Source organism: Stegodyphus dumicola, chromosome 2, assembly GCF_044657685.1.
Source record: "Stegodyphus dumicola isolate Sdum_Otavi_A_Nest chromosome 2, ASM4465768v1".
Classification (NCBI taxonomy): domain Eukaryota; kingdom Metazoa; phylum Arthropoda; class Arachnida; order Araneae; family Eresidae; genus Stegodyphus; species Stegodyphus dumicola.
Window position 1 is genome coordinate 52,375,119 of NC_140769.1, and position 22,909 is coordinate 52,398,027.

General features: G+C 34.1%; 1 protein-coding gene across 2 annotated transcripts in view; it reads left to right on the forward strand.

The window, feature by feature from the left end:
* Positions 1-13,509, forward strand: part of LOC118203430 (agrin-like) — a 686,914-nt gene extending 673,405 nt beyond the window's left edge. For both annotated transcript variants that reach the window (XM_085810654.1, XM_085810655.1), the window contains exon 26: positions 10,836-13,509. In XM_085810654.1, coding sequence (XP_085666780.1) covers positions 10,836-10,975 — 140 coding nt within the window. In that variant the 3' untranslated portion in view covers positions 10,976-13,509. The remainder of the gene's footprint in view (positions 1-10,835) is intronic.
* Positions 13,510-22,909: the final 9,400 nt, after the last annotated feature.

Genomic DNA, 22,909 nt, shown 5'->3' on the forward strand with positions numbered 1-22,909 from the left:
TGATATGTATGTAATAAGTATTCTTTGGAAGCCGCTTCTTACGAGTAATTTGAGAAACGTACAATGCAACGAGCCATGCCAGCACGTATTTTAAATTAGCGTTTGATATGTAAATAGTTGTCTCCGCTAAGTGCAGCGCAGTAAGTACAGTAGTTAGTGATGCTACTGTCGTATCGATGGGCACAGGCTCGAATCCCGGAAAAGGCATGGATTTTTGTAAGCGTACAGTGTATGTGCGGTAAGATGATACTTAAAATGCAAGGGAAAATGAAAGTCCTCTCGAGAAGTTTGTAGCGGGGGAAGAGGAGTGAGAGCCTTCACATCTCGCTCTCTAGGATTTTCTCTCTCAAATTTGGGGCCGAACTATAAAAATTGGTCGGGTTTATGGTACTACAGAAATGCTAACCTGGTATCCACATGCACCTTTTCTCACAAATTTATGTAGAAGAAAAATCTAAATTGGTTCTTTCTATACGCTGGCCAGAAATAAACATTTCCTTTAAACATTACTGAAGTAAATATCATTTAATATTCGTAAAAGTATAACAATACCTTTCCTACCTTTTAATCTTCAGACGTGTTCCATAATTAAAAGGTGACTATTACATATTATTATAGGAAAAGAGAGTGTAAATTTTTGTAAGTATAGCATAATCAGCAAAATAAGCAGCTTGATTCAACTTCATTGCATTCACTTTTCATCTGTATTGTTTCGGAGTCCATTACGTACACTATTCCATTGCAGGTTTCTTTGATTATACTGTTCAAAGCAGTAGGAAATGTCTTTTGACTCATAACAAAATAAAGAAGATTGCTTTCTGGAATAGCTTTTCCTTCTACCCCTCACAAATGAGAAATGATTGTCATGCTGTGTATATTGGCTTTCCCATCTTGTTAATCTTTGGTACTTAGGATTGCAGTTTCTGCTGAAAGCACTTAACTGAGAAACACATTTTCGGAAAACGATTTGAGCTTCATATTCTGTAATTGTTTCGCATTCATAGCCTGAATGTGTAGTAGCACCAGTAATATATTTCTTAGTACGTAATTAAGATGATGACGAAATGATTCCTGTGTTGTTTATCGAAATACGTTATTGTCGAAAGAAGTTATTGTATGAGAAAACAGCTCGTATGGCTCAATACTGTAACTTTATTCAAATCAATTTCGGCCGCCCTTAAAATATTTAAAGTATTTTGCCTCTTTTTAAGAAGCCTTGTTTGTGTATCTTTAATGACAATAAATAGCAAACAGAAAGTACTACTGCAATCAATAATTTGTATTATCTCTTATTTAGATATTTTACTCCCATTTCAAGCCAGTAGCCTAGTTTTTAAAACTGCTGAATACCGTAGACAGAAGACGGGGTCACTGTCCTTTTAACATAGGTTAGACGATTTTCCCGTCACCATTGAACGGGTTTGCGCCCGGTAGGGAGGCAAGCGTCCAAAATTGATGAGCAAAAGCAAAAGCAAACAGTGGGAAACAATTCTGCAATTGTTTTCCCACTGTTCATCCGACATCAGGAAACTATAACTCTGTAGGTTACGTACTTACGTTGAATGATAAGATTATATGCGTAATACTATACAAAACAGTAAAGTAACCTACAAAAGGATACATTAATATAAACAGGCAAAAAAATACACTAGAATTCCCGTAATAGAGCATAATATGTTAATAGAGCATATTAATCACAAACATCGGGATTAAAGTGCTAGTGATTATGAGAGAAATGGATGCGAAATATGAGATGATAATAATAATTCCTAAGGATAAAAATGCATATTTGTGCCATAAATGTACAAAAGTTTATATTCAGTTCACGAAACGTCGATTTGTATGTCATTTTATATGCTACAGAGATTAGTATATCAAGTTATATGCTACAGAGATAAGTAAATGCTACACAGATAATATATATAAACGGTGAATTAGCACATTATTACTTTGGAAATTGTGTTTTGCTATAACATTTTGCTGTAAAATTTGTAAATTGTTTTGCCCAGAGTTATGCAGCGCAATACAGGTTTTCTCCGTGCTGAGACAGCACATCCATTATCTTGCAGATTTTCTGTATTAAGTGATGTTACTTAATTGCTAAATAGCTCCTGAATGTTTACAAGTTCTTGCTTGAAAACTTTATATGCATCACTACGGTTATTTCTATAGTTTATTAAGTAGCGTTCCTGAGTGTCTTCCTCCTCACATGCGTAACGGTCAGTGTTTGAAATCTCAAATCGTCGAAGTATGTCGGGAAAAGTCCATGTCCCCTGATGAAGCATGTTAATTGTGAAATTGAGACACTTTTATGTATATAGTTACTATATATATATATATACATATATATATAGTTTACTTTTGGTATATAGTTATGCTTGCGTCTTCTTTGCTGCAAGGTTTTCCGTACTTTCTTACGAAAGTTGTAGGCTTTGTCGTTGAATTGACGTTTGAGGTACAAACGTGGTATTGTAATGTCTTAGATTTCAGCGTTGTTATCGGGATTTCAGCGTCAGGCTTTGCGACTCTTTTGCGAATGTGTCAGCAATGTTCATTGCCAATGTCGCTTACATGTGCTTTTGTCCAATTAAAACTAATGTGATGTTGCTGCAACCTTCGTACGTCCTGTTGGATTTTGGTTACAACTGGTGATGTATGCGTGCTGTTGATGATGGCGTACGGGTGAACATACGGCCGGTGTTTTAAATGCCTGGATGGTGTGTGTTTTTTGCAGCTATATGAGTGCTTTGTAAGCTGCCAGTATGTTTGAGTAATTTTGCCTATGCTTGGGAAACACTTATGAGATGTTCTTCCTTAAGATTTCGCATTGCCATGTTTCAGATGGACAAAGGCAAATTCGATTGTATGTGTTTGGAAGAATCACTGCTTCAGAGATATATGCTTGTCGAGTGGGTACGTATACTCCTTGCCCTTTAACTGCAGGCTTTAATTTAATTAAATTTATCTGCAGAATGCGGATTTGTTGGGTTGGGCGTTTGTAGCGGTCTGGAAAAAGACTCTTGTCCCAAAGATTGCTCTGGGTGCTGAAAGGTATGATTTTCTGGTACACTGCTACTTGTTCTGCTCAGATATTTAATGCGAGAAGACCTGCCATGATATTTTTTTGCGATAGTCACCGTAGTCCTATATAACTTGACTGACATTGAAGCAAAACGGGAACTGAAGGCGGATGATATGTTTGATTTTGCGAACTTGTGTAAAGTATGTACTGGGAATTCGATCTGGATTGAATACTAAACAAAAACGGTGAGGCAGAATGGTTGAGTTCCGATGTTTTCCCTACGTGTAACTTGAATACGAGCCAGTTCCCTTAGAAAGTATTTCACGGAACCATCTTTTGACTTAACCACCCCTTGACCATCCCAGATAGCTTTCGCAAGCTTCTCAGTATTCAGTTAACCTAATTCATAAGAACTCTGAAAAAATGCAATACTATTTGTTTTACCATTACATTTAATGAATATATTTATCATTAAAGTCATTCTGCTTATTTAGTTTATACATTCTAAACTTAATTCCGAATCTATCTTTAAGATCACCATTAATGTTCACACTAGATAGTAGTTTAGAACACCACTCTCTTGTGCTACAAAAATAAGCCACAACTCATGGTGAAGTAAGTAAGAAAAGCAGTCAAATTTAAATCAAATGTTGGACAGTATTGATAGTACTCAAGGATTAATCAATTAAATATTACAAGAAACTGACTCATTATTCTACCGGAGTGTTAAAATCAAAGTATCAGAAGAGACAAAACGCAACGCTGAATAATTACCACGATCAGAGCTGGAAGGTCAACTTTGTTGATATTTGTTTTCATTCGCACTCATTAATTTGATTATGCACGTATATATGACAAGCGTTGAAAAATTTCATAGAACGGAGAAATAACCCTTAGTGAATCAAATATTATATTCACCAAATATTTATTTTTAACATGATCCTTTTCCATGGCAAAGGACGTTTCTCCAAGTTTCTGTAGTGTACTTGATCTCTAGGAGGAAAATTACTCTTCACCTGCACAAGTTAAATAGAAATATGTAGTTAGAAATATGTATGACACCTAATATATTAAAGACATAGTAAGAAGGTAAGGTCTCCATATACTACTTCTTTCGAACAAATTACAGATTAGGGGGGTTACATTTATATTGTGGTGTCTACACCTTTCGATTCTAAATCGGAAAACGGATATTGCACTTTGGAAACTGAATTTGATAGCGTGGGGCGTATCAAATTATATGTCACTTTCTCTTCTTCATTCATTATGCCTGTTTACCTTATATGAAGTTTCCATTCATAGCAACGTTTTGCTATTATTACCCTTATTGCTTATTTTGCTTGCTAAGCTGTTATTATAATTCACAATGTTATATTATTACATTTTCATCCTTTTCGATTTGTAGCCCCACCAATGTGGGTGGCTCAATGTTTACGAATCAATGAACAATTAAATACTGTTGAATACAGGTAGTTCGACCTGGGTGGGAATCCAGGTGTAAGGTTTGAATGCATCGTTGATTCCTCCATGTGTAACTGTGTAACGCGAATACGAGCCGGGTTCTTTAGAGGGTTATCCACGTAAGTATACCTCCCTTAGACAGATACTCCTTGTGTGCATTGCTATATTCGAATAGACCTTTTCGAACTGTGCTGATGTTACTAATTTGCTATTCTGAATTGCGTGAAGATGCTGCAAAAATTTTTACTTCGCACATGATTTCATAACATAAGAATTTTAGTGTTTCGGAGATCTTTCAAACAGTGTATTCGAGGAGAATGCATTTGGGAATTATCATGTGTAAGGAGAAAATCTGTTTATTTCACCATGACAATGCATGAAGCCCCAGGTTTTGACAGATACAAAAATCGCTGTGACCTGTAATTTCCCTACTCACCAGATATGATATCCTGAGACCCTTTTTTTATATAGTTGAAACTGGAAATATGATTTATTTTAATTCCTTAGGGTAAATTTAAGCCAAATTGCAGAATTAATTCTAAATGTTCCTAGACAGTTTCCAGCTATAGTACAAGCTTTACTACTTGTATATAAAAGCAAAAGAAAACTCCTTCTGGCAGGATAGCGTAAAGATTTACCTCAGGTAGATTTATATACTTTAATTCGGTTACTTTTACATAAGCCTAATAAGAAGAAATAAATTATAGTACATAAAGAATTAGAAGCGCTCTTTTTTCTATATGTCATTGCGGTGCAGAGATTAACAAATTCATGCCAAATGGAAGACCTGTGATTTTAACCTTGGCAAAGGACACAATTTATTTCTAATGTTTTCCTCTTCTTAAATTCCTGATGATTCTGCGAGTTAACTTTCAAGGAGAGAATTTGTTCATTAAAAGGAGAATTAATTTGAAAAGAAATATAGTAGGGTAATTTCTCGTTGCAACTGCAAACGCTGCGTTGATCTTATTTTCAGTTTTCTCAAGTATAACAGACTGTCAGATACAACAGACTGTCAAGTACAACAGACTTTGCGAAATTAAAAATAGCTTATACTAAGAATTAATATTTAAAATAACAATACTAAATTTTTGGAAGATAGAATCTTGCAGATATATTGATATAATATTTAAATTGAAGCAAGATATCAATAATTTACGTTTGAATTTGAATATTTTACAGATTACAAATGCATAGTATATAGTTGTAACGTAAAAGTCTCATTTTGAAATAAAACTAGAAGTTTAGAAAGAGTTATGTTATCTCGAGTTCTGAAAAATCAGTTCAAAGTTTTGAAATGTGATGAAGAGCGTTTCGAATATTTATGAAAGACAGAATACAGAAAGTAATTTCATAAGCCTGAGAACTAGAAAAAGTAAGAGCAAAAGTTAATGCATTTAGAAATGGAAGTTTAAAGTAAATCATAAATAAAATGTGATAGAAACTAAGAACGAACGGATTAAATTTTCAAGAGAATTAAAGACAGGAATATAAATTAATGAAACTAAGAATTCTTTCGTCTTACAGACTTCAGCTTAAGAACATACGTAGAAACAGTACTAATAAAGAGTTTTTATATACTTTAATGTTAATATATCTTTTAAAGATTCTGAATGGAAAAGTCTTGGCGATAAATATGATATTTTAGAATTTCAAAGGAATATTTCCAATAATTCGAACAAAATTAATTACAAAAGTACTTTTGCGCATTTATTTTTTTATTGCTTCCTTTGAAGCTACGACTTTCTTTTTAAATTGAAACCTCATAGGCATCTAAAGCAATCCATTTCTAAAAGCATTAGTCTGCTGAGTATGCTTTTCTTTTTGAAAATTCTAATCTGATTAGAAAAGTTATATGCTGTCAATTTAATCGATCTGTATTTTTAAAAGGAGACTGAAAACTACTTTTACCTTAGAGTTACCAATAAGAAATTCTGAATATAAAATAAAAAAGTCAATTTAAAATTGAACATAAACTTTAAATTAGCCAGTGTAATAATATAACTTTTAAACTTCTCATTTTACGATTAATTTTTTAAGTTATATACCCTCAGTTTACACTAAGAAATTATTTTTTGGGAAAACTTTTACAATGAACATTGCCGCTCAACCGGAATAGTGGTTAGTGACTCTATCATACCGAAGAGTCTGGGTTCAAATCCTGGAAGAGGCATGAATTTTTGTAAATGGATAGTGTCTACGCAACATAGGGGCGCTCAAAATATCCGAAAGACGAAAGCCCCCTCGTAAAGTTGGTGGTAGCGGCAAATAGGTGGGAGACCCTCGGACCCATCCCTTTGATGTACTCTCCTTTGAAATTGGGGACGGAACTGAGCAATGTCTTACTGTCACCTTTACGGTGCTCAAGACTGTTGCCAACGAAAGGCGCAATCCTGACTTGATGAATTTCGTGCTTGCTTTGATTTTAGGCAAGCGAGATTAGTTGCAACAGCAACAACAACAATGAGCGTTATAGTTCATTATGTAAAATATTTAATATAGTAAAAATGCTTTCTTCTTTTTTATTAATTTATTATCAAACTATAATAAAGGTCTGAAGCATAATCCTTAGTATTTTCAAGTAAATTATTTCAGAATTCCATCTGCTCAGTAGGCTGCTGCTGGAGAGCCTAGGGTTCGAAACTCAGACAAGTTACAAACATCCGGTAATTGTAGTGTTACACGGAATAGAAGCACAAACTGTCACTCCAAAAGCCCTTTCAGAATATAGATGAAGAAGTGATAGAGTTATTCCATTGTCTCGGCATTCGCAATCAAGTCCAAGGAAATCAGATTTTTATCGCTGGTGCTTTGTTTTGGAGAGACATTAGGATTTTTTGAAAGCATGAAAGATGACAAATTAGCAACGTCTTCCCCGGGAATCGAACTGCGGACCTCTGGAATACGCGCTCAGCGTGCAGGCCACCACACCACGAAGGCATGCCAAGAAGGTGTGAGAAATACATTATATACTCCCTCTTTTAAAGGGCGACTGGGGTTTTTAGGGGACCCAATCGCCAAATCCTGGATGTAGAAAATCATCATCCAACACCCTTTTAGTTCGGGCGCCACTGTAGAGACATTAAGACAGACATGGAGTAAAAAAAAAATAGCTGCAGTCCAATTTGGATATCTTTGGCCTTTTTTTATAAGGATCAATCACTATATTAAAAAACTTCTATTTTCCGAAAAACTTTCATTAGATAAATATCAACTTAATAACTGAATATTTCTTAGCATTCAGCCTACGTAATATTTGTCATTTTGTGCAGTTTGATTAAAAGGGGAAATATACTTGAAAGTGCAGTTTGATTAAAAAGGGAAATATACTTGAAAGTGCAGTTTGATTAAAAGGGGAAATATACTTGAAAGTGCAGTTTGATTAAAAGGGGAAATATACTTGAAACTACCATGTAAAAACTTAACGTTATTTGATCCATTTTTAAACGGAAATTTGGATGTACAATGAATTATTTGAGAGCTAATTATCAATGAAATCATTTTAAAACACCTAATATATCACATTCTCTCTTTCATATTAGTACCATGTTCTGCTCCTCTTAATCATTAAATTAATCAGAAAAGCTGCGAAATGTAATTCGTCGATACATATCTAACAGGAAAGTTAAATCAGATGCTCTGTTTGTTCCGCCTGAAATTACTTCTGCGTTTCATAAAATATTTAAATTAATGTGCCATTTCAAGATAAGGAATTGTGGAGCATCGGATACGCCCAGCGATATAACTGCAGTGTGTTATCATGGGCGGTAAACCTTTGTCGGTGTATAATCTTAAAATCGATTAACTAATAACTGTTCTCGGTGGAATGCTCTAATATTTGTGTGATCCAAATAAAGTTTTTAAATAAGTTGTGCATTTGTTGAAAGCTGGATTTACTTAACTGTACTATTCCGGGGTTTCTTCTACATTTGTAATCGCAGTAATATGAAGCAGAAATGCATGTGTTTGGATCAGTCTTTAGGTATCGTAACTAGAAGAATGTAAACTACTCAGTCTAGAAAATATACATTAAATGATCTTAAATAATGATATCTTGGTTGGTAACCTGAGCTTGCCGTCCTGAAACTCCTCTTTTGCAGCTTAACTTTATTATTGTGGAACAAGCTGGTGAGTTTGACTAAAATTATGTTAGCAGTTGCAGAGTAGCTAAGCCAGGCTGTTAGATTTTAAATTGTCAAAAATTTTAGTCTTTATTGTGTGTTTAGTACTTTGAAGTGGAAGCTAATTTTGTTAACGCTTTAGTTTTCTTATAATATCGAGCTAAATTGGGAATATCACGTAATTAAAAAATGTCTTTTAGTTTAGATTTTTCTCGGTTACTGCCACTTTCGCTTTCTAGGTTTGAAGATAAAGATCAGAAAATAATTCGACCGAAAGTCTTAAGAAAGTTATTTTAGTGCTTAATCTGAGCCAAACTATGTTAAATCTTGCATTAAATTTTATACCAATTAATTTCCTGTCCAATAAAATGCTAACGGCGTACAAATGTACGTTCAAAAAGTAAAATGTATTTCTCGAGAAACTTGGTGTCTTTAATTTAGAGAAAGTACGTGAGGTCTGACAGCCTAAGTTTCACTTCACCTTTGCCTGAAATAGATTTGTTTCCCCCGAAGAACACAGATGACATACTATGTTTGCCTATGCAATGGAGAAGAATCAACTATTTACCAGCTTCAGTAAAACACCAAGATTACCGAACAAATAACTGAAAGTGTAAATAGCAGAGCAATTGTATGCATATTGGTGATGTCAAAAAACAGGAATCAGCGTAATAGTTGTGAATTTTGTGGAACTAACCTTTCGATGGTTTAACTATCGAACCATCTGCCTCAGCTGCCTAAGTCATTTGCACTTAAGCAGCTGAAGGAAGCAGGAAGTTGGTTCTATATGGATATGGATATGGCGAAGGGTAGTGGATACCAATTGTTTAACTATTGGTAATGTGGGTGTTGTCCAGGCACACTAGTTATCTAGATAATTACATTTCACATGGCTCACAAGGGACCCTGCTAGACGTTGGTTGAAATGCATTGTATTGGTGCGTACCACACCGCGGGCAGTGCCTTTTTTTTGCATTGATGTTTTCACAGTTTCACCTTTCGCAATTGCATCCTCTGTAGAACAGCTCCATTTCTGCTTACATGCGATGTTTGAGGTAATATATCTTTGTTATGTTATTCTATGCTGTGTTGCATAACTCAGTGCCTGTTGTGGACAGGAAGTTCATTATATTTACGATTTTTTTCTGAGGTGGTTGTTCTTGGTAGCATATCTTATAAAAGGAGGCATTTCACTTTCTGAGTTTGGGACTTCTAAATGGTGTTCAGCTGTGATGGAGCATTTAAATGCATAATGTCCGGGACTGCCTCCTCCGCATACACACTGGTGTGATGTAGCTAAATTCCTTGCATAAAAGTACGTGGGAAAATAACCATGCCCTGATAAGAAAGACGCCTCTCTTTGTTCACTTGTTTTTGGTTCCCTTCTTCGCCTTCATGCCTGCCACGCAGAGTTTACTTTCCACTTCGTCCATTATCTAAGAAGATGTAAGCTGTACAAAGTTGTGGGGTGCAGATCGCACTTATAAATGATGCTTATGAATCTGTTTATGCGGATCAAGGCTTCCTCTATTATGTGTTCAAATCAGCTGCCACATCTGAAAGCTTTTATTTTCCGTTCTCTCATCTTGAGTATCCACGCAACTTTTTTTCGAATACTCGAGCTATCAAAGTAAATCATTATGTACATATGCATATCCAAAGTTTGAAATTTGTAGGTATTTCTGTTAAAATGTTTCTGTATACTCACTGGATACTCCGTATATTTATTTCCTATGAACAGTGATCTTCATATCATAAGAAGATCTCTAATTTTAAATACATTTTCCGAATTTGATCTCATAATCCTAAAATTAAGATAAGTAGTATTCAGTATAAAAATAATAACATAATTTAATGTAAACTACAAAAATAAATAGAAAACTTTATGTTTTATGTAGAATTGTTGCTGTTCATGTTGTTTATCTTCACCTGCATTCACCTGCTTCACGTTCTCAACAAATTTCATATTAAAAGAAATTTCAATGTAGATTGCTGCTTTACCTCATTCCGTTTTTGTCCTATTCATTAAGACTGAGATTTATACAAATTAATTACTTACTAGTTGCACACAGTAAAGTGCTGCCTTAAGAAATAAGATTTTCTAAAAAGTCAGCTGCCAACTTCAAACTCTTTCAGAACTCTAATTTGTAAGCTGTGAACGTAAGTACTTTTCAGATAATTATGAAGTGAAAAACGTCTGTTTTGTTTACTTGTTCTTTTTCTCCTTTTAGGAGGCTGCTCAAACTTACCCACCGGACTCCCTTCAGCCTATTATCTAAATTTCGTGGGCTGCATACATTCCGTGATTGTGGACGGCGAAGCTTTGAAGATCGCAGCTCACGGAGTAGGACAGCCCTGCCAGCGGACGTGACATAAATTGGAGAATCGTTGCGAAACTTGCACTGGTGCTATGACTACGGACCCTGTTACGTAAATAAATAATAACTGCGTACCGACAGGGAGCTAAAATAAAGCCCTCACTATTTATATTCGTTATACATACTGATTCTAAAACATAAAAATATACAATAGACTGATTGATATGTGACTTTACCTGTTCCTAACAAATTGATAATTGATGTGATAGGATGAATTAAGCATGGAACTAAAACCTCCAGGTTTATAACAACAATATGAAATTCATTGTATGTATATGTTTGTATATATATGCATCATTTACTTTTTTGTGCATGTGCAGACTATTTCCAAAATGATTGCACGATTTAATATCTCTTCAACGACTGGTCCTAATCTCATGGCCTCAACTTAGAAGATTAAACAAAAGAAGTAAGATCTTCTGAATATGACAGTTATAATCACATGACACATTTAAGTTAGAAATATGCAAAATTTACACTTTACACGCTCTTCCAAAACAGAGGACGAGTCTCTTTATTTGGTAAATACTTTATTTAAAGGAAAACAGATCTGGAATTATAACGGACCGCAAACAATTTTTAAAATCATATGTCCTGAATAAATTTCTTCGATGAAAGTCGTCTATTTGAACAATTGATAAAAAATTATGTATGTTAGTAAACTTTCGAAGCTTTCGAATTTCTGCACTTTCTTTAAAAGAAAATTTCAAATCTATATTTGTACATTCAAATTTGTCTTACGTAAAAATTATCATATTTAGGTGTCCGGATATTTATCTAATAATAAAAAGTTTAAATATCTGGGGAATGAATAATATTAGGATCGTTAGGTTTTGTTTTTCTAAGAAAGCAACTCCACAAATGACATACAAACATGTATGCAAAATAAATTTAGTTCAATTTAACTAATCTCTTTAATTAAATGAAAATAAAATTTTAAAAATCAGCTTACTTGTTAATTAGAAAATGTCTATGTGCTCTGTTTTGTCTGCTCGACAAATATCAAGGCAGTTCTCAATCCCTCTCCATGTGTTCTGTGAAATTTGAGGCATCGTGAATTCATATGCAGCGACAATTTTTTTCGAAGTTCTTACATGTCTTGCGCAAATGTCTTAATTTTATTCTAATAAGGAAGCACTAGGGCTGGAAATCAAGTCATGTGATTTGGGTACCATTTAAGTATGAAATTCTTTTTCATTTCAATTGTGTGGAAAATGGCTATCCCAAATATTTTCTAAGATTCCGAGGAATATTCTTTCACTCGCAAGCAAACGTGCAGTGCATGCACTGTAGTAACAAAATCACTTACAGATTATCAGTTTTTCTAAGTTTTCTCTTTCAGAAAACAAATTTGGGTCACGCGGTCGCTATTAGTTACAGGAATAATTAAATGTTCTTTTGATAATTATTTATCTGGATACCACATATGAATTGGCATTCAGCCGCTTAATTGCTTTAGATATCTTTATTTAGTACTTGACGTACTTTCCTCTCGAATGTGAAAGTTCACAGAAACTTGCGCTAATTTTTTCTGTGGCAAAATCTCATTTTATTATGTAAAATTTGTAAATTTATAAAAGCCAACAAAAACTTTAATTCATGACATTTTGGATGCTTATGATCGCATGATGATGTATTTTTATTATTTTTTCTTTATTTATTATACTAATTTGGACGTAAAAATTATTTTAATCATTCACACCGTTTTTTCTTCTACGTAAATAGTACAACAAGAATACAATCTTATATACATCCATAAAAAACGGTTTCAAAAGCTGTAAGAATGTATTAAGTTTAAAGAATTGTATTTTAATTCAATCTTAAAGTGGATCAACAACTATAAGAGCTATTTCATGTACATACTATATATATATGCATACACACTTGCGCATTATATATATTTATAATATACGTGCAAACCATTTCGAAACAGCCTGTACATGTGCATGTTAACTCTTTGTAGTCATTTAATATTAGAATAAATTTTGCATAATGTTTTATAAATCACGTGGACTGAAAGCTGCCAGATCTGTATAAATATATACTCTTTAGTTTCTTTATATCATACTTCACTTGTGCACATGGTATCAAGGAGTAAAAATACTACCTTCTGCTCAAGGAGAAATATTGAGCTTAAAATTACACTATAGATCAGATTTACATCACTGTCAAAACTTTAATATTTATGTTATGTTGATGTCTCCAGTATTTTTATCTTCAAATGGAAAAGGGTGACATGTGCTGTCAGTTCTAGTCGATTGGTTTCAGTATCATTCCTTTGAAAGAAATATAGGTAAACTGTGTTTTACCTTGAAGATATTTCAAGTCTGCTTCTGGTTGATATTGAAAGACGAGTAAGAAGTTTACACAAAGGGGAAAAGAAACCGCACAAAGGGGCCTTGTATATATACAAGAAAAGGAATTCTTGTTGGACATTGACATGAATTCTTCGTTTTATAAAATGGAAATTAATAATTATGTATAGTTTTAAGCTAATCACATTTTTAAATAAAGTCATTAAAATGTATGTGTTTATATTTTATTTTCAAGAAAGGCTTCACATTTGATCAGTCTTGTTAAGATATTGACATTATATTAATTGACGAAATATGGAGAAAACTACTCCTTTACATTAGAGACTTAATTTAATGTTTTCATTTTTTCGATATTTTCAATGATATTTTACGGTTTAATTAATTCTACTTCAGAATTCTTCTGTTATGTATGCATCTCCATCTTATCGAGATACTTTAATTTTCTGATTTCAAAATATTTCACAATTTATTTAGCCACAATATTGACTGTTTTTAATAATTTCATATGTACACTGCGAAAAAAAAATAAATAAAATAAAATGAAAAAAAGAGGGACAGTTCTATATCTTACATTCTACTGGGCCGGTTGACGGAATTCAAATTGTGTTTTTTATGTCTCGAAAGCCCGACTTAGGATGTATATTAGATTTATATGTAGCATTTTTCTAACATAGGTATTTTGACACAAAATTTGACTTTTTCTGAAATAACATGCCAAATCGTTTTACATATCTGAATTCTACGACTCAAATTATGCCTAAATATTAAATTTTGTAAAATTTCTTGTGAAATTTATGAAGAAATTTGAAATTTTATCTTGGCGGATTTTTTCAGTTTGCGCCAAGAATAGTTCATTTGGCGAACTTCTTAATATACAGCAACCTATTTTCCTTTCCCTTTTTACATTGTGCATTAGAGGCAAAAAAGTTATATCGTTCCCTACTTTCAAATAATTTTTTTCATAGTATATTTTTAATTATAATTTACCACAAAGGGCTATGTGTAGTCCAGATGCAGCCAGTTAACTCAGTGACGTTCCCAGAATAGAGTCGTCAGTATCATGAGGATATTCTCCAAGAAGGATCAAGAATCTCATAATTGCGGAACAGGCAAAAGTAGGGCCAGGACTTAATGATATTTGGTCACAGTTATTGGAGAGACCGTAGGATCTTGTGCTGTCTCTTTCTCTCCTCATACCCCTAAAGTTCTGGATTATGAGGGATGTTATAGTTTTTGTAATATCTCGATTAGCATTAATTTTCCAAATCTGGTAGTAGTTTTAGATTACATTTCCTCTAAGTCGATACGATGGCATTTGCATCGTCAAGAGTAATTTTATTATTACTACCATCGTTGAAATTTCTTGCCTATTCTGCTAGCCTGTCTGAGATTTCGTTTCCGGGAATGCCAACATGAGCAACTGCAGAATGCAGATTTTATTTAGATTGTCAGTTTCCATCAGATTATACTGAATATCTTGGACATGTGTCTACAAACCTTAATGTATTGCCTCTAAGGCAGCTCTGGAGTCTCAGAAGACAACCAAACCATCCATATTCACAAGTAAGCAACATTCATGTAAGGCTTGTTTATTGCTGTTAATTCGCTGGTAAAATTTCAGGCAAAGGGGGTCCTGTACATTTAATGAGTGAAATATATTAGTAAATAAACTCATTTATACTTTAATCATGTATAATACACTTTTATTTGAAGTCATCAGTACTACCAACCCAAGTCTTCCTAAATAAAGTTCGAATGGCCTCTTACTTCGCAGATTCTAGCCTGCCTTCACAAGCCCTGTTCATGCTTCATCAGCCTCACACCAATGAACTTTGGATTTTTTTCCATTACTCTCATTTCTTTTGTTCATTTCTTTCGAGTACTGCAGATTGAAAGAAGTTGAAATTATGACGTCTCGATTAACTCCTCTACGGCAGAGTTAATGGCATATAATAATTGAGAGCTTGGTAGCTCTAAACATGATTCTTTCTTCATTAGTTAATTTTACCTTTTTCAGTCAGTCCAATCATTTCTTTTTCTGAAATCGTCAAAAGATTAACTAAATATAGCAAAAAGTTGCGATTTAACTGCCAGTACTTTCTAAATATTGCTTAATTCTTGTAGTAAAATGGTGTTAAAAACTTTACGGATTATCAGAATTGTCGAACCACTGGATGCAACCTATCATACATTTGCCATATGCATATTGTTTATATGGGACATGGCGTTGAGATAAAAAATATTTATGTTGAGGCTCATTACTGCTTTATTACTGAAATAACATTCTATGAAACTTTGGATCTCACCCCATTTTGCAGAAATTTTGCGGATCAAGTAACTTCTTTCTTCTTCTTCTGAAGGCATTTCCTCCGCAATAATCTTTCGCTGTTGTCTCCGAAGCTCTAACGTTTCCATCCCACGTTCAATTTTGTGGGCTTCATATGAATTAAGCAATGGAGAGTAATACAATTATATACCTTAAAATCTCCGAGTCTCAGTTCTGCGTCAGACGTTACCTTAAAACATCTATGAAAAGGCGATTTGTTGTCAAGCTTCTTGAAATCTAAAATAACCTGATCTATGGTTTGTATTCGAGGAGACCAGACCTTCATTGTGATGAAATTTAACTCTTCCACCAACTCATCTGCCATGCCTTAAGGATGTTCAGGTGCATTATCTATCACGAGAAGGCACTTCAGTGACAGATTGTTTTCCTGTAATTATTTGTTCATATCTAAGCAGCGCTTTGCTTTTGTTACGCACTCTCCGATTCTGTTACTAGTAAGAAAGTAATGGATTAATTTTAAATTCTCCACTTGCATTTTCACACAACAAAAGGGTCAGCATATCCTTCATTGATTTGCATCCAAGTAATGCTACCTCCTCTTTAGTTGTATATGCAACCCCTGCCATTTTACGAGAGGTAATTGGTTTCCTCACAGTTGAATATTTGCTGGGCGAGAAATCCCTTAGCTTTTACGTTAGCACTAAAATCTTATGCATATTCCTCAGCAACATTTTGGTTCACATTAGCAGCTCCTCTATTCTTAACTACACTAGATATACAGTTATGCAGCTGCAGTTCTTTTCTTCAATTTCTCAAAGTACAATTCTGCAAAAGATGCACCCTGGATCATTGTTAACAACCATTACTGCCATTATTATAAATTTATTTTTAACTTAGAGAAAATTCGGCGTGTTTCAACAGCCGAATAACGATTTTGTTTTTGGAGGAGTTAAGGCAACAGGTAAGGTAATCATTAATTTGCCAGGACAAATTTCGAAGGTTTAAATATAGAACCTTATACTTCAGCTGCAGAAGTGCTAATGACGAATGAGAAGCTTGTGGTTAGGTGATAAGAATGAAAACAAGGAAGTCAATTTGCTGGCGCTATATATTGATCAAAAATGGAAACAACTAAGAAATAATTTTCTTAAAAGCTGAGAGTGAAGACGGACTTCAGCTGGGATCGTTAACTAGAATTGAAAGATTTTTATGAATGTCAAACGCTTCTAGAAAATCCAGTTCGCCAACGGGAGATGCTTTTGATTTGAATAATTCTGGCAGCAGAAAAATCAAAACTTTGCTGCTGAAAAATCGAAAATGTGATTTTCTGACTAACAGTATTGGACAACAGGGATTTATGCGATTCTTTTTTCCTTACATATGCCGCATGTTTCTTAGCTCAAACTTTTAAGGCTGTCTTTGTTTGACCAATGTAAATTAAACCATATTAGCAAAGAATCCTGTATATACCTCACGAATTCATTATCTAGAAAAGGAGGCTTTAAGTATGGAACTGCGAATTTTATTGACAGAAGAGAAAACGACACGATACTTGAATTTCTGATTTAGTTTCTTCAGGTCCATCGATTAGCTATAAAACTGCATATATTTCACAGAAATTCAAGCAAAGAAAAATCAGACAGGAACATCATGTTCGTATATGATGCCTTTCTTCACCTCAGTCATCATTTTGATCATTTTTCTTTCAATTTGCTGCTATCATTATCCTTCGGTAACCGCATAGTATCCTAGTTATTAATTTTAAATGAAATCAAGATCAGGGATGTAAACCGAGCAAAGGCCATACAACAACTGGCAAAATCTTGCCCTCCCTGTAACCGTACGATATTTATATGCATATATTACGTTACCTGCTACTCAGAAGAGTCCCATGATTTCTTTCGAATTTGTCTGTTTTTACTCAGGTCCTTCAGATTTTTTTATGTTGCTGGCAGATTGGGTACATAAATATTGTTTTCAATAGGCCACCAAATAGAAAAAAATCACTTAGAGTATGATTGAAAGATATTGATGTTCATCTGAGCGCTGCTAAGCCGTCTAATTTTTGTAATAATTTTTCATTTGAGGAAATAACGACAAATGCAACGTATCAAGAAGCAGTTTGCAGCAGGGACATTCTTGATAAATTTATAAAGATGATGCATACTTTTGACAATGCAATAAGATTCACAAATTTCATTACTTGGGCTTTTGCGCTAAAATTGTAGATGAATTTTGGAACTTTCTTTTCTTTTAGTTCATTAATTATTTTATGAGTTTTAAATAAAAGTTGAGGTTATAAACACATTTTAATCTTATTTTATTTTTCAATTTTTAGGTCTGAATGGCACGTTGTCATTCAAATTATTTGGTTGAACAGTCGTTTTTCGGGAAAGAAGAATAATTCTTCTGTTTCCAATAATTTTCCTCCGTCAAATAATCAAAAACATAGAACAATTTTCCGAAAAATCAAGAATTAAGTTGTAGAGACATTAGGTATTTTATTAAAGCAGGCAAGATAAAAAATTAGCAATTTCTTCGCCGGGAATCGAACCACGGACCTTTGAAATACCGGCTCAGTGTGCTGACCACTACACCACGAAGGCGAGAGAAATACCTTTTATACTTCCCCTTTTAAAGGGCGACTGGGATTTTTAGTGGACCCAATCGCCAAATACTTGGTGTGGAGAATCCTCATCCACAACCCTTTTAGTTCGGACGCCACTGTAGAGAAATCAAGTTATTTGGAAAAGCCGGAGAGATGAAAAATTAGTGTAGCCTTCGCCGGGAATCGAACCACGGACCAATACCGGCACAGCGTGCAGAACCACTTCACCACGAAGGTACGCTAGGAAAGCGGGAGAAATACCTTATATACTTCCCCTTTTTAAAGAGTGAATGGGGCTTTAGGGGACTCACTCGCCAAATCCTGGGTATGGAGAATCCTAATCCAATACACTTTTAGTTCGGACGCCACTGTAAAGACATTAGGTATTTTAATATTAAAGCAAGCAAGATGAAAAATTAGCAACGCTTTCCCCGGGAATCGAATCACGGACCTCTAAAATACCGACTCAGTGTGCTGACCACTACACCACGAAGGAATGCCAAGAAGGTGGGAGAAATACATTATAAAGTTAAAAATTTCCTTTAAACTTAATTTTAAAGATATTTTTTTCTCCGTATTCTATGGTGCAAACGAAAGTTTTACTTTGTTCGTTAAACAAAAGTACATAGGGAAATCTTATCACTATTAAATTTAAAAAAAAAAAAAATTCTATGTTGAACTTTTGAAAACAATATCGCTTCAGCACATTATATTTTTATCCATAATGAGTTTGTGTGCAAAACTTTAAACAGTTACTAAAATTTAAGTAATTCATCAAAATTTTTTCAGATGATGAAACTCGAATTTAGAGCATTTTGGAAACATTAACCGAGGAAAATTTTAGCATTATTTAAGACTTTTTTATGGTACCTTGGAAACTTGGTACTTTAAGTTTTAATGGTACCTTGGAAACAAACAGAAACAGCTAAAATTATTTTTAGGAAGTGTACGACCAGAAATAAACTAAACAGTTCTATGTTACTTAAAATGAAACAATGTGAATTTCTATTGGTAAGCTTTATTTTAGACCACATAGATAGGGAAAACAGGTTTTTATTTACAAAACAAAATAATCATATAGAAAAATGTTTTAAGATCAGTTTTAGGATTACTATAAGTAATTTTCGTGGGATGAAGATAATTCACCATAAAGGTGTTAGAGATATCAAATCCTCCTTAGGACAACAAAAATAGAATAATGTCCAAAAATACCAAAACCAGTGCCATAACATAATTTTTCAAAAGCACATCTAGTAAATTCTATAAAAATAATAAAAAATAGGAAAACACCGTTATTAGAATTCAAAGATACTATCAATTTTCTTTGGCCACGGATCCGTATACTGTTAGTATTTTAGTACTGTCGGAATCTGTAATAAAATGCAGCCACCATGTTATAGTCTGTTATTTTAAAATAGACACTTCAATTGCCCCTCCCCCCACTCTACCTATCTCCTGTAATCTTAATTTTATAAACCGCTCAGCAATTACTTTCTCTAGATCATTTGAAACTGCACATCAAGTCAGCCTTTCCGTGTGCTTTTCATGATTGGTTTATTGGAATGGTTTATTTAATTACGGCAAAGCACTCGAGGGCCATCTGCCTAAGGGGATTGGATGTCTTCGTAGTGGACTTTATGTGGGAAACAGGCTCGTATACATCGTGCTTTTCATGAAGCGAAGCACATTAAATAGGAATGAAGTAAAAGGGAAATAAACGAGCCACCCTTTTTTTTCCGCAGCTATTGTTTCCGTGCTTCCGAGTCCAACTGGGTAGCGGAAAATAATATTTAAACTCCTATTTTAAAGCTACAGACTATAGCATAGTAATGAGAAAGCCAACTGCTAAAGCCTTGAGTCTGGGCTTGAATATCGCAGTTAGCATGAATATTTGAATCGCATAGCATTTTTGCGACATGGGAAACATGAAACACTGTCAAACTGAAAGCCTTCATAGAAGGTATGTTACAGAAAGGGGTTAAGATACCCTCGGACCCATTTCCCGGAGAATTTTCCGTTCAAAATAGGACGGAGTTGGGCAAAATCGTACTGTCACCTAGAAGGCGTCCGAGGTCTAAGCACACTACAGGCCCAATCTTTGCCCCTATAAATTTGTGGACCTAATCTGATAAAATTTGTGGATCTATTCTGGTTTTGTGGACCGATCTGCATTCATATCAAGAGGATTAGAAACAATAACATAAGTTAATGTTCCCCAAAATTTACTAGTATTATTTTTGATCCTAAATTATAAATCTTTGCATACGGATGCGACATTCCAATGTTACCATTTACATTTCATTTACAGGTACATGTATCAATTCCCGAGTTACTTACGTAAAATTTAAACATGTTGCTGCATTCAATGAAGTAAACGGGAACATTCGCGTCCTCCCATACTTCAGAAAAAGTATATGATCTGCAAAATGACACCTTAGCTCAAAATTAAAAACCTTTCACTGTAATTCATAACATGTGAAAAGGCAACTGTATAAACACTTTTTTTTTACACTGCTAAGGAGGACTACTGACCGGGAACAAGCCCTTGCAGTATGATGTCCGCCCTGCAGAAGCCATAACGGCATTTATTAAGTCTAAATTTATAAAACAAAACACTGAAAACTTCACGTTTCTTATCAAGCATAATGTGAATTTCTGTTTGTAGCTGTACTTCTTAAAAGTAAACATTCTTTTAGTTGCGGATATATAATAATAATTGCCATTTCTCATTGGAACACTTGATATTGGATTTTTATTAATAATGTCGTTGGCTCTTGTTAAAACTTTTCTCACTGGAGAACTGTGGTTTAATCTTTTTTAAATTATCTTTCTGATTGTCCATAAAGAACACCTTTTTGCTTTTAAATCCCTATTAAAGTGTTAATTTTGACAAATTTCTACATTCAAAATTCACTTACTTTATAAGGTATTCGTCTCGCCTTCCTGGTGTAGTGGTCTGCACACTGGTCGCGTATTCCAGAGGTACGCGGTCCGATCTCTTTGTCTCTACATCATGTCTCTACAGTAGCGCCCGAACTAAAAGGGTGGCAGATGATGATTCTCCACTCCCAGGATTTGGCGATTGGGTACCCTAAAGAAACCACAGTCGGCCTTTAAAAGGAGAGTATATAAGGTATTTCTCCCGCCTTCTTATTGTGCCTTCGTGGTGTAGAGGAACGCTGGAATACACGTTGGGCGCGTATTCCAAAGGTTCGCCGTTCGATTCCCGGCGAAGGCGTTTCTCATTTTTCATCTTGTCTGCTTCCAAAATACCTAATGTCTCTACAACTTTTGCTAAACAAACATTCGATAACTGATCATGGTTGGGCACTTAATCACGTTTTTACTTTAATTCTGCCAAAATAATCCTTAAGGCTTCTTTACCTCATGAATTTCAATTCCTTGAATATTTTCAAAAAAAGCTCCTGCCACTCTGACTTTTTATTTCTTGTGAAGAAGTATGAAGAAGTAGGAGATGTGGCTGGTTGTCCTCGAAATCGATAAAATTATTCAAAATCTATCCTAAACTAAAGTTGCTTTTCTACCTTATTTTATATACTACATAGTCGTGTTCTATTTCTAATATGATAGTTGTGTTATTTACTTAGAACTAGGGTAAGAGCTGAATATCAAACAATAAAAAAAGCCGTGTAGAATTTTCAGCAATAAAATGCAAAATTAACTTTTCAGAACGTTTCGTGCTTTTGTGATTATTTCATGTATTTCATGCTTATTTTGGGTTTACTTCTTATACAAAACATAATAACAAAAACATCTTCTCAAAAGAAAACAACATAGTTAAGTTTTCGAAGGTAATATGGGTCTACTTATGAAAACTGAAATCCAAAAACTATCTTTGAATAATCCTGAAGTCATAATGAAGTTCATATTTTTACGAACAGTTATCAGATAAATAGAAATTATTTATTGAAATAAAAACATCAAAATAATGCATACTCTTTCGCAAATTGAGAAAGAAAACAAGATTCTAGACAAGAAATTCATCTTCCGCAATACATACACCAATAGCTTAGATGCAGAAATAAATAACAACACCAATTTAGCAACACCAATTTCCTTGAACTGAATAACTGTCAGAAGCGTTTCCACATACGTTAAGGACAGAATACTTATTTTGCAGGGGAATTTCGAAAATAAAATATTTTCCTTAAATGCAGCACGTAACTAGAAATCTGCGAAAGGTAACCTCAAAAAGCATAGATCACAAATAAACATTTTATAGGATTAAAACTCCAGAGAAAATTAAATAATCATAACAATCTCTAGCGCTGTACACCAGAATATATCAAAATCGAAATCCCAAAATTATATCATACTCCAAACACGCCACAGATAATAAATACCAAAATTTAAGTTAAAGGTATCTGAGGTAAAAGAGCTTTTAGAAGGAATTTTAACTCACAAATTAAATTTATCTATTTTATGCATTCAGAAAATGCTGTTCGAATTTCGGAATGCAACAAAAATTATTTATATATATATATAAGGCATGAAACGGAAGGAGAGAAATGCCCGTGAAGAGCCTTTTAAGTAGAACTGGCTCGTAGTTCCGTTATACATGGGATAACACAAGAAATTGCCCATGTAATCAGCCTATTCGGTGGGACTCGAACCTGGGACCGAACTGCCAGTTTTCAGCGATTTTATCGCTCGGCCGCTGGTGAGCAAGATTTTTATTTGAATGCACATAATCTAA